This window comes from Equus przewalskii, chromosome 15 (genome assembly GCF_037783145.1).
Source record: "Equus przewalskii isolate Varuska chromosome 15, EquPr2, whole genome shotgun sequence".
In the NCBI taxonomy this organism is placed as follows: domain Eukaryota; kingdom Metazoa; phylum Chordata; class Mammalia; order Perissodactyla; family Equidae; genus Equus; species Equus przewalskii.
The window spans coordinates 77,530,584-77,545,064 of NC_091845.1; the positions used below are offsets into that span (position 1 = coordinate 77,530,584).

The window sequence follows — 14,481 nt, forward strand, 5'->3', positions numbered from 1 at the left end:
CAAAAGAATATCTACCATACAATTCCATTTACATGAAATCCAAGAGCAGACAGAAGTGATCTGCGGTGACAGAAATCAGAAAGTGCTTGCCTGGGAAGCGAGGAGGAGAATAGACTAGAAAAGGGCACAAGGGAACTTGCTGGGTGGATGGAAATGTTCTATTTCTTGTTTGGGTGGTATTTACATGAGTATATTCAATTGTTAAAATTTATTGAACTAAATATCTAAGATCTGTGCACATTATTCTATGTTAATTGTATGTTAGTAAAAAAACATTTGCAGAAAGGAGATGTTCAAAAGAAGGGTTAAGCCTGTAGGTTTAGCCATCAATTTACAGGAAACACAAAGAACAGAGGAACATATAAAATGACACCACAGAGGGGCCGGCCCGGTGGCGCAGTGGTAAAGTGCGCATGTTCTGCTTCAGCGGCCGGGGGTTCACCGGTTCGGATCCAGGGTGCGGACATGGCACTGCTTGTCAAGCCGTGCTGTGGTAGGCGTTCCACATATAAAGTAGAGGAAGATGGGCACAATGTTAGCTCAGAGCCAGTCTTCCTCAGCAAGAAGAGGAGGATTGGCAGCAGTTAGCTCAGGGCTAATCTTCCTAATAAATAAATAAATAAATAAAATGACACCACAGGGATGCAGTCAACAAATTTTGACTGTGGGAAACTCTACAGTTTAGCCAATTTTTTCCAAAAAATAAAAGCTTGCAGAGGAGGAACTTAGATATTCACAGAGATTTAAGAGACATGTCAGTCAATCACATGGCATGAAGCCTGTGTGGATCCAAATTTAAACAAACTGTCTAGAGGAAAGGTTTATAGGACAATTGAAAAAGTGTAAACACGTGCAGATATTTGATAATATTAAAGAATTGTTATTTTTAAAGTGAGATAATGGTAATGTTTTGATTTTGTTTGCTGGTTTTAAGTGACTTTATCTTTTAGAGATTTGTAGTGAAATGCAAATGATACGATGTCTAAGGATAGTGTGGGGCAATGGGCGGCGCTGGGGACACGGATGAAACAAGGCTGGCGTGTGTTGATGATTGTTGAAGCTGCGTGTAGCGTTCCCTGGGTTTACTATTCTAGTCTCTCTTCTTTTTTATATGTTTGAAATTTCCCATAATAAAACACTTTTTTAAAAAAAAAAAAGAGTTGGAAGGAAAAATACAGGAAGTCTCTCAGAAAAAGAATGATAAAAGACAAAGAGATGGAAAATAGGAGCACAAGATAAGAAATGTAAAGGATAAATTCAGGATTCTCAAAAACAGAGAGGAAAGAAAACGGAAGGGAGAAAATGATCAGAGAAATGAGAAAATTTCCCAGTGCCGATAGCTGCTGGTTTCTGGATTGAGAGGCCAGTAAGTAGCCAGCACTGTGGAAGAAAGAGCCCCACGCAAAGTCCCTCCTGGAGAGATTTCATAAGGTTGCTTTCCTGGGCCGCAGACCAGAGCCCTCACACACATTCTTATAATCCTCCGCTGCCTCCTTCTCTCTTGGACGGCGCCCTGTGGGCACCACTTCTAGGCTGGCTTGCTCCCACACTTTCAGAATTGGTTGAAATATCACACTGTGGGATGCGGGACCTGGTTTCCAGGAGCTGCTGAGGGTCTGGATGCCGTATCTGGAAATATAGACAAGTTAGCTTTGGGGTAATCTTGACTAATGGAAATGGGAGATGGGAGGCAGCTAGGCAGCTAGATTCGCCCCGGCTGCTCTCTCCTCTGGTTCCTCCTTGTGACCCTTCCCGAAGAGTCTCTTGTGCCTGATGAACCAGGCGCTAGTCTGGTAACGCCTGGCATCACCCCCACTTCCCTCACTCCTTTTTCCCTCAACATTCTATAACGAAAACTTTCAAATATACAGGAAAGTTAAAAGAATTTCACAGTGGGCACCTGTATATCCACCACCTAGAGTTGACATTGACATTTTAATCAGTTTTATTGAGATATAATTTAAATACCAGAAAATTGACCCATTTAAAGTGTACAATTCAGTAGTTTTCACTATATTCACAGAGACATGCAAACATTATCACAATTTTAGAATATTTTATTCACTCGCAAAAGAAACCGCATACCCTTTAGCAGTCACTTCCATTCTGCCTCTCCCAGCCCTAAGCAACCTCAAATCTGCTTTCTGGCTCTGTGGAATTGCCTATTTTGGGCATTGCATATAAACGGAATCATACAATAAGTAGTCTTTTGTGACTGGCTTCTTTCACTCAGCCTCATGTTTTCAGGGGTCTTCTATGTTGTGGCGTGTATCAGCACTTCATTCCTTTTTATGGCCAAACACTCTTCCATTGTATATTATTAACGTTTTAGTAGATTCGCTTTATTGGGTGTCTGCTCCTCTATTCATCCCTCTATTGACCCATTAATCTGTCTTATATCCTTTGTGTATTTCCAGGTAAGCTCACTTCCCTTTTTCCCCACCCTCAGCAGCTTTGCCTTGCACACCTCTCAAATAAAACTCACATCGTGTGGCCACCTGGGTGCACAGGAGGCTGGAGGTGGAGTACTCAGCCTCTGGCCTCCGTAGTAGAGGGATACAAGGGAAAAGGGAGTCTGGGGATGGACTTTTCTACCTTGGCATACAGCGTTTCTCAATCTCATCCCTGTCTGCCCCTCCAGTCTCCCCTCCCACTATTGCATCCCACAGATCTTAAATTCCAGAAATACCAAATTCTTTAAAGTTCCCGAACGCCCCGCATTTTTTCTGACTCCATCTCTTGCACATGCTCATTACCTGGATAGTCTTCTCTATGAGACAGATTCTTCCCACATGTCTCAGCTCAGCCTTCACTCTTCAGTGAACACACACACCCCCCCACTCTGGCCTCCCTGTGCTTGTTTTGCACTCCCATTCTGGCATTTATCCTACTTTACTGAATTAACCTTTTGACCTGTCTGTCTCCACCAGCCTATAAATCCTCAAGAGCAGGGGCCGGGCCTTACATGTTTTGGTGTCCCTAGAACTCACTGCAGGACACAGCTCAATAAATATTTGTTGGATAGTGAACAGAAAACATCTCGTTACCATCTTTACTGTTGTTTTGTTGGGCATGCACTAAGTGAGGCCCTGTGGTCAGTACCTGGTTTGCAAACGAAGATGAGTAAGTCTATATCCTGGGCTTCCAAGGAGCCTACAGAACCCTTTTGTCTGGGCAGATGCAAAACCGGACAAGACATCAGGACAACAGATGTAAACCGGGACTGTCCCAGGCAAACCGGAACATATGGTCATCCAAATTATATACTAGGTTCTATGAAAACAGCAATGCCACACTGACTCATGCCCAGCCTGTCAGACCCCGGTCGCTTCCAGAATCTTCTTGCACAGGCCAATTACTCTTCGTTGGGTCTTGAGTCATTTATTTTCTTCGTTGTTGTTATCCATGTAAAGATTATCCATGAAATTTAATATTCCTAAGGCATTACACACACTGTGCACATAAAAAACATATACTTAAGCAATTAGACAGAAAAAGATCACCTAATTAACAGCTAAAAACTCTTTCCAACCATTTTTGCTGTACTGAAATGCATATTTGTAAGCAATGTGTGAAACCCATTACATATATAAATTTGTAGTATTAACAATAAACTCTGGTCTATTGTCTTTACTTATGGGCATCTGGATGTTTCCAGCTTATGACCATTGTGAATAATGGAGCTATGACCATCTCTATATAGAGTCCTTTTTCTTTCTTTGGAATCCTTTCTTTGAGGTATATACTCCAAAGTTAAGTAACTGGTCCTTATTTTCTGTTGCTCCACATCTTACTGCTCTCCTGGAAGTCTGAGGCAGTTTACAGAGCACAACCGTTTCTCACAACTCTACCAATAATTTATATTATCATTATCATTTTTATGTACTAATAGAAGCTTATTGTCACTCTAGGCTGTTCTCTTTGTTTGTATTTTTAATTGCTGCAGAGGGTATACATTATTCTTTAACCAAAAGCAGCTTAATTTTTGTGAAAACATATTATGATGTAAGTTTATACTTGGTATGTTGTAGGTATTCATTAAATAGTTGTTAAATGAATGAGTGTATTAAAATCACACACAGTCAAAAAAGACAAATACTGCATGATTCCACTTATATGAGGTTCCTAGAGTAGTCAAATTCATAGAGACAAAAAGTAGAATGGTGGTTGCCAGGGCTGGGGAGCGGGGGCAATGGGGAGTTGTTGTTTAATGGGAACAGAGTTTCAGTCTTACAGGATGAAAAGAATTCTGGAGATTGGTTGCACAACAATGTGAATGCACTTAATTAAACTGTACTTAAACTGTACACTTAAAAATGATTACGATGGCAAATTTTATGTTATATATGTATTTTACATATATATATATATATATTTTAACCCAGTGGTCATTTGGCATATATTGTCAGTAGAAGAGGGGCTGCAATATGTAGTCATGCGTGTTAAATGAAGTTTCACGTGGAGACTTTCTAGATTAAAATGACAGTGTGCATTTTTGCAGGCAGAGATGTGTGATAGTAATATCATTACATAGCAAATAGAGTAAGCAACATCATAGATTAGATAATATTATGTGAACATCAATATTAGCAATAAAGTGCTCAACCTTTAAAAAATCGTGCATCTAATTAATCTGTGAATGAAATAGGCAGAGCTTAGGGAATCTTAGAGACATCCACTTGCACTTTTCACCTTAAAGATGAGGTGCTGAAACTAAGAGAGGCTGTGTGATTTTCCCACTTCGAGAGCAGCCACATCTGTCCCTTTTATAATGCGCTCCAGCCAAATCCTCTTTCTGTCTCATTGGCCAGAATGGATCACATGGCCTGCCCTGACTGCACCAGAGGCTGCTGGGAAAGCAGGGAATAGACTAAGTTAGATACATTGCCACCCCAAATAAATTCATATTCCCTTAACAAAGTAAGAAAAGGAGAATGGGTATTGAGTAGGCAATCAGCAGCATCTGTTACCCTCCCATTCATGTTTTTGATCTCTTTTGGTTTTTGTTTGGGGTGTTACAGGCTGGAACCAATGGCTATATGGCTCCTGAAATCCTGATGGAAAAAGTAAGCTATTCCTATCCTGTGGACTGGTTTGCAATGGGATGCAGTATTTATGAAATGGTTGCTGGACGAACACCGTTCAAAGATTACAAGGAAAAAGTCAGTAAAGAGGATTTAAAGCAAAGAACCCTGAAAGAGGAGGTCGCATTCCAACATGATAACTTCACAGAGGAAGCAAAAGATATCTGCCGACTCTTCTTGGCTAAGAAACCAGAGCAACGCTTAGGAAGCAGGTAAGCTTCTGGATAACGGAGGTGATTGGTGATGTTAGCATTGTCCACAGGGATTGGGAAAACACTTTGAGTCAGTGACAAAGCCTTGGGATTGAGTAGTAGTATTATTTTCCTATTATTATTTGCATGTTATATGGTTTGGTATTTCCAGTGCTTTCAAACACTATGAGCACTTGATATGGAAAATCCTCCAGGATACATTTTAAAACGAAATACTGAGGCGCAAAACAGCATTCATAAAAAAGAAGAAAAAGAAGATACAATTCAAATAGTTGCATAGAATATTTCCAGCAGAGTATACAAGGCGTATATAGGATTAGCTGCCTCTAATAAAGGGAAATTGGGAGCTAGTGACAGGAATGCAAAGGAGGATTTTCACTAGAGAACCTTAGTATCTTTTGAATTTTGAACATGTTGAATAAATTACGTACTCGACAATGAATAAAATTAAAACTTAAAATAAAAACCATCAGTACTGATAGTCATAGCTCTGGAAAATTCTGCCTCTTTTAAACGTCTCTGTAAAATATCAGTCAGCAGATATTTAGAAAGTACATATGGTGCTGTCAGCTATGTTAAGTATGGTTGAAATTCGTTTTGAGGAAAGTCAAGTTTTATTGCTTACAATGGATTAATAAGATCAAGATATTTTAGAAGAAAAAAATAAGTGAAAGATGACCTGTGAAAAGATCTTTGGCTGTGGGTGACTGTGTCACGGAAGAAAACCAAGGGTTTTAGAGTCACAGATTAGAATCACATCCCAGCTCTGCTATGTACTGGTCATTTTACCTCAAGCAACTGAATTACTTTTTCTGAGTCTCAATATCCTCATATATAAAATGCGGGGGCAGGAAGGGGTGATGGTTAATTTTATGTGTCAACTTGACTAGGCCACAGTACTCAGATATTTGATCAAACATTCTAGATGTTTCTGTACTGGTGCTTTTTAGGTGAGATTAATGTATAAATGAGTAGGCTTTGAGTAAAGCAGGTTATTCTTCATAATGTGGATGGGCTTCATCCAGTCAGTTGAAGGCCTTGGTAGAAAAAGACTGGCCACCCTGGGTGAAGAGGGAATTCTCCAGCAAACCGCCTTTGGACTTGAACTGCAACTCTTCCCTGGGTCTCCAGCCTTACAGCCTACCTTGCAGATTTGGACATGCCAAGCCTCCAGAATCGCATGAGGCAATTCCTTAAAATAAACCTCTCCCTCTCTCTCCCTCTCTCTCCCTCTCCCCCTCTCTCTCTCTCTCATATACGTACACAGATATTGTCAGGGAGGAGAAATTTTCCTTCTACCTCCTTATGTTTAGGGATGGAGGCCTGCAAATTGAAGTGACAAAAGACACATTAGCAAGAAAAAAAAGACAGATTTTTAATTCATATACATACACAGGAGTTCACAGAAAAATGCGACCAGGAGTTGGTTAGAATTGGGGGCTTATATACCACTTTAATAGGGGAGCGGGGGGAGGGCACTTACAGGAAAACAAATGACTTCTCAGAAATGGTGCAGGGAAGGGCCCTCACAGGAGAACAAATGACTTTTAGGAAAGATAAATGGGCCCTCAGGAGAGTAGATGGGAAAATATGATAGTTTTGTCACAATGTCTATTTGGGCGTGGTGCTGATTTCTGTCGCTGGTGATAAGAGTCAGTCTTCCCTGGTTCCAAACCTCTCAACTCGGTGAAACTCCCAGGGGGAGGATTTATGAATTGAGTTCTTCGGGGAAGCTCTGCTTTTAGGCAGATAAGGGGAGTTCAAAACCTGCGTCTGTTGATGCTCAAATGCCTTCAGCTCAAAATAATATTTATGCCACCGTGGTACAGCCTGGAGCCCTTCAACATCCTGTGGTCCTGTTTCTCCAGGGAGCCCTGACTAATTCAGTGGGATATTTTGAGGTTTAGATGTAACGTATGTAAGGTTAAATATAATGTGTGTTAGGAATCATTGAATAAATGATAGCAAATATTATTACTTTGTTTTAAGGGAGATAGATAATATTTTGACTAAACTATGAGCTTGAATGTCTTGAATTACTTGAATTGAATTTTCAGAATCTAAAAATCTATACAAACATGAAAGCTACAACCAGAGAGTAAGATGACTGGTTTTCAATATGACACTAGAACTGAGCCACCAAATGACTCTGAATCTTCCAAGCAGTTGCCAGTGAAGGATCTAGAACAGGGCTACCTTAGCTCAAAATGTTCGAGTATGGAAGCAAGCTTTTAAGTTTTGACCTGATTTTTTAAAATAGTGAATCAAAGTCCACTTGTAATAACTTTCCAAGCATGACAGATAACCAAACTAACAATGAGTATTTTGAAATTAGCTGGAACTCTACATTATGTGAAGTAAAATGTGAAACTGATTTTCCTGTGTAGATTCCAACGTTGCTGTGTTAGTATGGTCAGAATAGGTCATGTTATGATAACAAGCAAATCCCAAAGTCTCATTGGCTTAAAGCAAAAGGATTATATCTCATTCACACAAAATCCGTTATGGCTCCAGCAGCTCTCCAAGTTCTCTCTCTTCTGAGCAGTGACTCAGAGATCTGGGCTGCTTCCCTCTTACGGCTCCATTGGCTTCCAGCTGCTGTGGCAAGAGAAGAGAGAGCTCAGAGAACTAGGGAGCTCTGTATTACCTCAGCCAGGAAGTGACCCACTTCCCACATCACTCCACACACACTTCTGTTGTCCAGAATGAGTCCTTCGGCCCTGCCCAGGGTTGAGGGGGCTGGCTGGTGACATCCTCTGTGTGCCCAGGAAGGAGAGGAGAACCAGCTCTGGTACCACTGACCATCTTACCGACCTGGTTATCAAGGGCAGGGAGCATCAGAGAGAAAACCAACAGTGACAGAGGCAGTGGGGGAAGTGAACAGCCTCCTTAGATAACTTCCCTGAAGGGGACACCACCCACTTGGTGCGTTTGATTGAAAATCTATTTCAATACTTTGTAAGCACACTTTGGGTCTGTCAAATGAAATACTGACGAACTTCTTCAGGAAAATGCCACCTTAAGGCACTGGATCATTGCTTGAAGCCGCTCCATCAAGCAGAACCTTTTTATAAAGCATCTGTTGTTGTGACTGTTTTGAATAAAACTGTTTACAACATTAAAGAAAAGGCATATAAAAAACAGCTGTTCAGTGAAAGAGAAAACCTTCCAAGGTTTTCATTTCAGCTCTTTGTATTTTTAAAAACTTCATTCAAATAAGATAACGTTTGATTAATGTATCGGGTGTCCTCCAAAGCCGACAACCTAAACAGGACTTTACATAGCAGAGGTCAACTGCCACTCCCCCCCCCACCGCCACCGCCCCCCCACAGCTCCCTACCCCGCCCCTTGCATTTACAAGCATTTGAAATAAGTTAAAACCCTTCTCCTTCTTTTGACCTCACTGAAGAGGATTTCCTCCTTTGCCCTTGTGGGTCTGTGAGTTAATTTTGCGGAGCAGCCAAAAGCTTTTCTGAGCATCTCACAGGGGCTCCAGATAGGGTCAACTATGGTGTTTTCTAATAAAATAAAAGATGAAGACCACTTAAGTGTTTTTGCCGGTTTTATTCTGATCAGTCAACGCAGCAGAACAAAAGCAAATGAACCATAAATGTCTCTGACTTAAGTGCTTCTCTGACACGCAATTTCAAGCCAATACCCACTATTCTTGGCCAACCAAATGCCACGTTGTGGTCTTCATGAATGGGTAGGTGGTATCTTTTCTTCATGAACTGTTATAAGAAATTCCGTTATAACCTCTGTGTAGGATTCAGTGACACAAGAGCCTCTGTTAATGCTCGGAAATGCATTCCACTCCAAGCAGGAGAAAACTTCCTGCAGCTGCCTATTTGGCTCTTACAAAAGAGGCTGCCTCCGTCAATAGCCATTTGTCCAAAGTGCACTGCACGATTATGGCCCAAAGAGCCCTGCTAGGGAGAGATTCGAGAGTAAAATACTCTTCGTGCTATTTGTAATTACAGAGCTGAGGTGAGAGTCATTAGCGTAAAAGATCTAAGTGATCACCTCTGCGGTGGCCGGACACAAGAGTAAAAGGAATGGAGGTTGGAAAGCCTAGTCTTTTGTTGTTAGCATCAGCAGCCGCAGACATTTATTGGAAAAGGGCGTAAGGCATGGGTCCTGCCCTCCAGGAACTTCTCATTGGGGGTATTGGGAACACAAAGAAAACCTCAGGGTGGCCCATGGTTCCCTTGTCCTTTGTAACTAGTTGCAAAAGGCTGTAGTCGGCCATCTCTGATGGACAAGCCAAGGCCATTCGGGCCTGGTTGCTTGAGATGTTGCTTGAGACGTTCCTGCTGAAGTAAAGACTGGCCTGGCAAGTTTCCCGAGGTTCCCAAGCCCCTGGGCACTCTCCCTTGTTACAGCTACTCAGACTGAATTGAAGGCGCCCTCTTGACCTCTGGGACAGAGTGTGCATGCCTGCCTGCAGCTATCCAGCTGGTTCAAGCTCCTTCCTTGTGGCACCTGGTCCCATTCCAGCTTGTTTGTTCTCTTTGAGATACATAGGCCCAGGGTTTATTCTTGATTCTGCTTGGTTGGAATTCTAGCTCTATCCTTGTTCTGCCATGTTTAAAATCTATCTGATACCTTGAAAATGATGAATGTTGCTGGGTACATAATACCTCAATAAACCAAACTTCAAAAATCCATCCATGAAGCTTCAATTTATCTCAGTAACCCTCCCTCAAGGCTCTTACTCTGCGTAACATAAACGACACAGACATTGGTCAGCAGGTTCTAATAGATGGCAGCCTTGCATTTTTCCTTTACTGATGGAGATCTGGTGGCTTTTGGAAGAAAAGAGACACTTTGTAGTATCTCACGATGCAACTCTCTCCATACCTGTCTTTTCAGTTGGGTCGTAATGGGAAAAGTCCAAGGAGTCCTGGATGGGTCTTTCTGCATGGGCGTAGATCTAAATCACAGAACAGGGCCGGCCCGGTGGCGCAGCAGTTAAGTTCGCACGTTCTGCTTCGGCAGCCTGGGGTTCGCCGATTCGGATCCCGGGTGCGGACATGGCACCACTTGGCAAAAGCCATGCTGTGGTAGGTGTCCCACATAGAAAGTAGAGGAAGATGGGCATGGATGTTAGCTCGGGGCCACTCTTCCTCAGCAAAAAGAGGAGGATTGGCAGCAGTTAGCTCAGGGCTAATCTTCCTCAAAAAATAAATAAATAAATAAAAAATAAATCACAGGACACCACCAGGGAATTAGCCGAATGTCAGATGCCTCCAAGTGAATTTTTTTCCATAATAACACTTAATTATAATTTTTCCTTTGAAAACTTCACCTGTATTTTCTGGCTTTCTCAGATGCACAGCCATTTATAAATGCAGAAGCAAGTAAAGAGGTTAAAAAGAAGTTTAAAATACAATTAAAAGACAGGGCTGTTGTGATGGTTAAATGTGATAACATAAATGAAGAGCTTAATGTTGTGTTAGCTGAGAGTAAGCTCTGAATAAATGTTAGTTCTTCTCATTGTTCTTATTCGGAATGTCATTGTTGTGTTTGGAGTCTGGTCACCTTGTTGGGCAGAGTCTGCTGTGGTTATCATCTTACATGGCGGGGACTCTCTGAAGGAGATGTATCAGGGAAGTCTTCAGTCCTTTTCAGAAAGCTTTTTGGTAACTGGAATGGAAAATGTGAAAGGAAAGACCACGAATGTGATTAATTTTTATTACGGTTGATTTATGACAGAAACTGACTCCTTCCAAAAGGAAGACATTTCGTAGTCAGACCAGCATATCTATTCATGTAAAAGAAAAAGAAAAAAATCATTTGAATCTGGTGCCACAAAACAGCCCCCTTTTTATTTCTTTAAAACCTGGGCTTAAGAGGAAGCAAGAGAAGTGCATGGTGGCCACCCTTGCTATGGTCCCCAAAGATCCTCACCTCTTGGCATCCACACCCTCATGTAATCCCTTTGTCTTAAGGATGAGCTGGACTTGTTGACTTGCTTCTAACAAATAGAATACGGCAGAAGCAGTGAGATGTCATTTCCAGTGTTACGTAATAAAAAGACTGTGCTTTCCATCTTGGGCTCTCTTCCTCTCCCTCTCTCTCGTCATTTGCTCTGGGGAAAGCCAGGTGCAACAAGGCAGCCCTGTGGAGAGGCTCACGTGGTGAGGGATGGAGGCTTGCAGTAACCACAAGTGAGCTTGGAAGAAGATTCCCTCCCCCTCAACACAAAGCTTCAGCGGAGATCACAGCTCTGGCCAACAGCTTTACAGCAACCTCATGAGATACCTTGAGCCAGAGGCACCCAGTAAAGCGTGTCGAGATTCCTGATCCACAGAAACTGTGAGATAATAAATGTTTGTTGTTTTAGCCACTAAATGTTAGAGCAATTTGTTACATAGCAATAGATAACTTATATAAGAGGTTACAAAGTTGGGAACATACACTTTTCCCCTTATTCTAAGGTAAATATCAGAATAATTTCTAGCATAAGGAAGGAGGGCTTGAGAACAAATAACTATAGTCTTGAGCACTGAATGTGTGCTTATTCATGCCACTAAAAATTACTAATGGATTTTTTTTTTTAAGTCTTTAAAGACTATGGTGGGGGCCAGCCTGGTGGCATAGTGGTTAAGTTCACACGCTCTGCTTCAGCAGCCCAGGGTTTGCAGGTTTGACTCCCAGGTGCGGACCTACAGACTGCTCATCAAGCTATGCTATGGTGGCATCCCACAAACAAAATAGAGGAAGATTGGCACAGATGTTAGCTCAGTGACAATCTTCTTCAAGCAAAAAGAGGAAGATTGGCAACAGATGTCAGCTCAGGGCCAATCTTCCTCACCCAAAAAAAAAGAGACTATTATGGCAATCAGAGGAGGGGGGTGGGACTCCTAAAAACCATGTCATATGAAGAGTGAGGAGATATGAGTGCTAGCTTTTAAAATGTGAATGGTGGTCATGTGGGAAGAGACATGCTTCACTTGTTCTGTGTGACCCTGAAGGACAGAGCAAGAGTCAATGACTGGAAGGTGCAGGCAAGCAGATTCTGGCCCCACTGAATTTTCCAGATGTTTCCATGAAACACCAAGAATAAAAGTCATGTCAATCACTTGACTCTTTGAAAATTACATCTGCCTGTGAAGGCTGTCGACAAACAGTGAAATGCTACTGTCTGTGTATGGTGGAATTGTGGGGAATTTTTAAAGTTATTACTTTTCAAAATTATTCTTTATGTTATATTGTCTTTGCAATTAAATGAAATGTATTATAGGAAAAGGACGCTACACACTTTGTATTGTTAGAACATTTCCTATTTGGGTTTGCTATTGTGTCTCAGGCTGACCATCTGCTTTCTTCACAGAGAAAAGTCCGATGATCCTAGGAAACACCCTTTCTTCAAAACCATCAACTTTCCTCGCCTGGAAGCCGGCCTAGTTGAACCCCCATTTGTGCCAGACCCTTCAGTGGTTTATGCCAAAGACATCGATGAAATTGATGATTTCTCTGAGGTTCGGGGGGTCGAATTTGATGACAAAGATAAGACATTCTTCCAAAGATTTGCAACAGGTGCTGTCCCCATAGCATGGCAGGAGGAGATTATAGAAACGGGACTGTTTGAAGAATTGAACGACCCCAACAGGCCCGCATGTTGTCAGGAGGGCAATTCATCCAAGTCTGGTGTGTGTTTGTTATTATAAATTGTTCTCTCTATCAGATGGGCAACAGGAGTCTCAGCTGACATAATCTTTGACTGTTCCTAAGACATGAAAATCTGTTGAGTGAGGACTGATCAATCAGGAGGGGCATTTCAACCTGGAGCAGTTCAAAGGACAGGCGAGCTCACTGGGAAATGCTTTCTCTCCCTTCCTCCCTCTTTCTTTTCTTTCTTTCTTTTTCTTCCTTCCTTCCTTCCCTCTTTCTTTCTTTCTCTCTTTCTTTCTGACTAAAGTCTCAGTTTCACTGAGGGCTGGGGAAAGGAACACTCAGGGTTGTTTTGATAAACTAAAAGCATGAGGCCTCCACCATCATGTCTCTGAAAATTACGCAAAGTCCTAGGAACAGAGAATGGAACTTTGTGGTGTACTCAGAAAATGACCATTTGCAATTCTTAGTAAATAATCGTGTTAGTTTTTCTTTGTTTATATCCCTTCTTCCCTTCATCTTTCATTATTTCTTCTGCTTCTGTACTTATAAAAAGAATTTTGAAGCTGGAGATAAATGTTCCTGATATCCTCCCCCTAAAAAGGAGTGAATTGTAATATTTTGGCAATATTTCAGATAACAGAATAATTTTTAATGTAATGAAAGTCTGTTTTTCATTTTTTTGAAATAATTTACATTATAATGTGAAAGCGTTTTAAATGTAAATATACATGAGGTCTGCAAATTAGAGTATTCCATAAGTTCAGTCCTTTAAGTAATATGTTACAAGTTTCTTACAACAGCAATTCCCTATGCCATCAGTTCCCAAACTTTGCTGGACGTTGAAATCACCTAAGGATCTTTAAAAAAATACTAATGTGTGACTCCCACCCCCAGATTTTTTTTAAAGATTTTATTTTCTTTTTTCCTTTTTCTCCCCAAAGCCCCCCGGTACATAGTTGTGTATTTTTTTTAGTTGTGGGTCTTTCTAGTTGTGGCATGTGGGATGTCGCCTCAGCACGGCCTGATGAGGAGTGCCATGTCCGCGCCCGGGATCCAAACCGGCAAAACCCTGGGCCACCAAAGCGGAGCCCGCGAACTTAACCACTGGGCCTCAGGGCCGGCCAGCCCCCTCCCACTCCCAGATTTAATTGGTCTTGTGCACAGCCTGGGCATCTCGAGTTTCAAGAGCTCTCGGGTGATTCTCGTGTTCAGAAAAATTTGGGAACCACAGCCACGTAGATTTAAAGGTGATTGCCTATGGCTCCAATTGTACATTTTGACAGCAACTTTTCATATACCCAAAAAACATGTAATTTTGGCAATTTCAGTGTAAATGAAACTGAAGATAATCTGTATTCATCTTGTACATTTTCTTGCCTTTGCACACTTTAGTTCCTCATATATATCTTGAGAGGTAGATCTCTGGGCTGTTTCAAGACCTGAGGGAGAAATACGGGGTTAGAAACTAATTTGAACAAACGGTGACCTCATTTAAAGTGGGTGCCCAGCCAGCACTTTATTGTAGAATTAGCACATCTCAAAAGCACAGCCGAAGTGAGAATTCT

General features: G+C 41.6%; 1 protein-coding gene across 1 annotated transcript in view; it reads left to right on the forward strand.

Annotated features, from left to right (window-relative positions):
• Positions 1-14,271, forward strand: part of GRK7 (G protein-coupled receptor kinase 7) — a 33,093-nt gene extending 18,822 nt beyond the window's left edge. The window contains exons 3-4 of the mRNA XM_008529341.2: positions 5,022-5,296; positions 12,633-14,271. Coding sequence (XP_008527563.1) covers positions 5,022-5,296; positions 12,633-12,969 — 612 coding nt within the window. The 3' untranslated portion in view covers positions 12,970-14,271. The remainder of the gene's footprint in view (positions 1-5,021; positions 5,297-12,632) is intronic.
• The last annotated feature ends 210 nt before the right edge of the window (positions 14,272-14,481 follow it).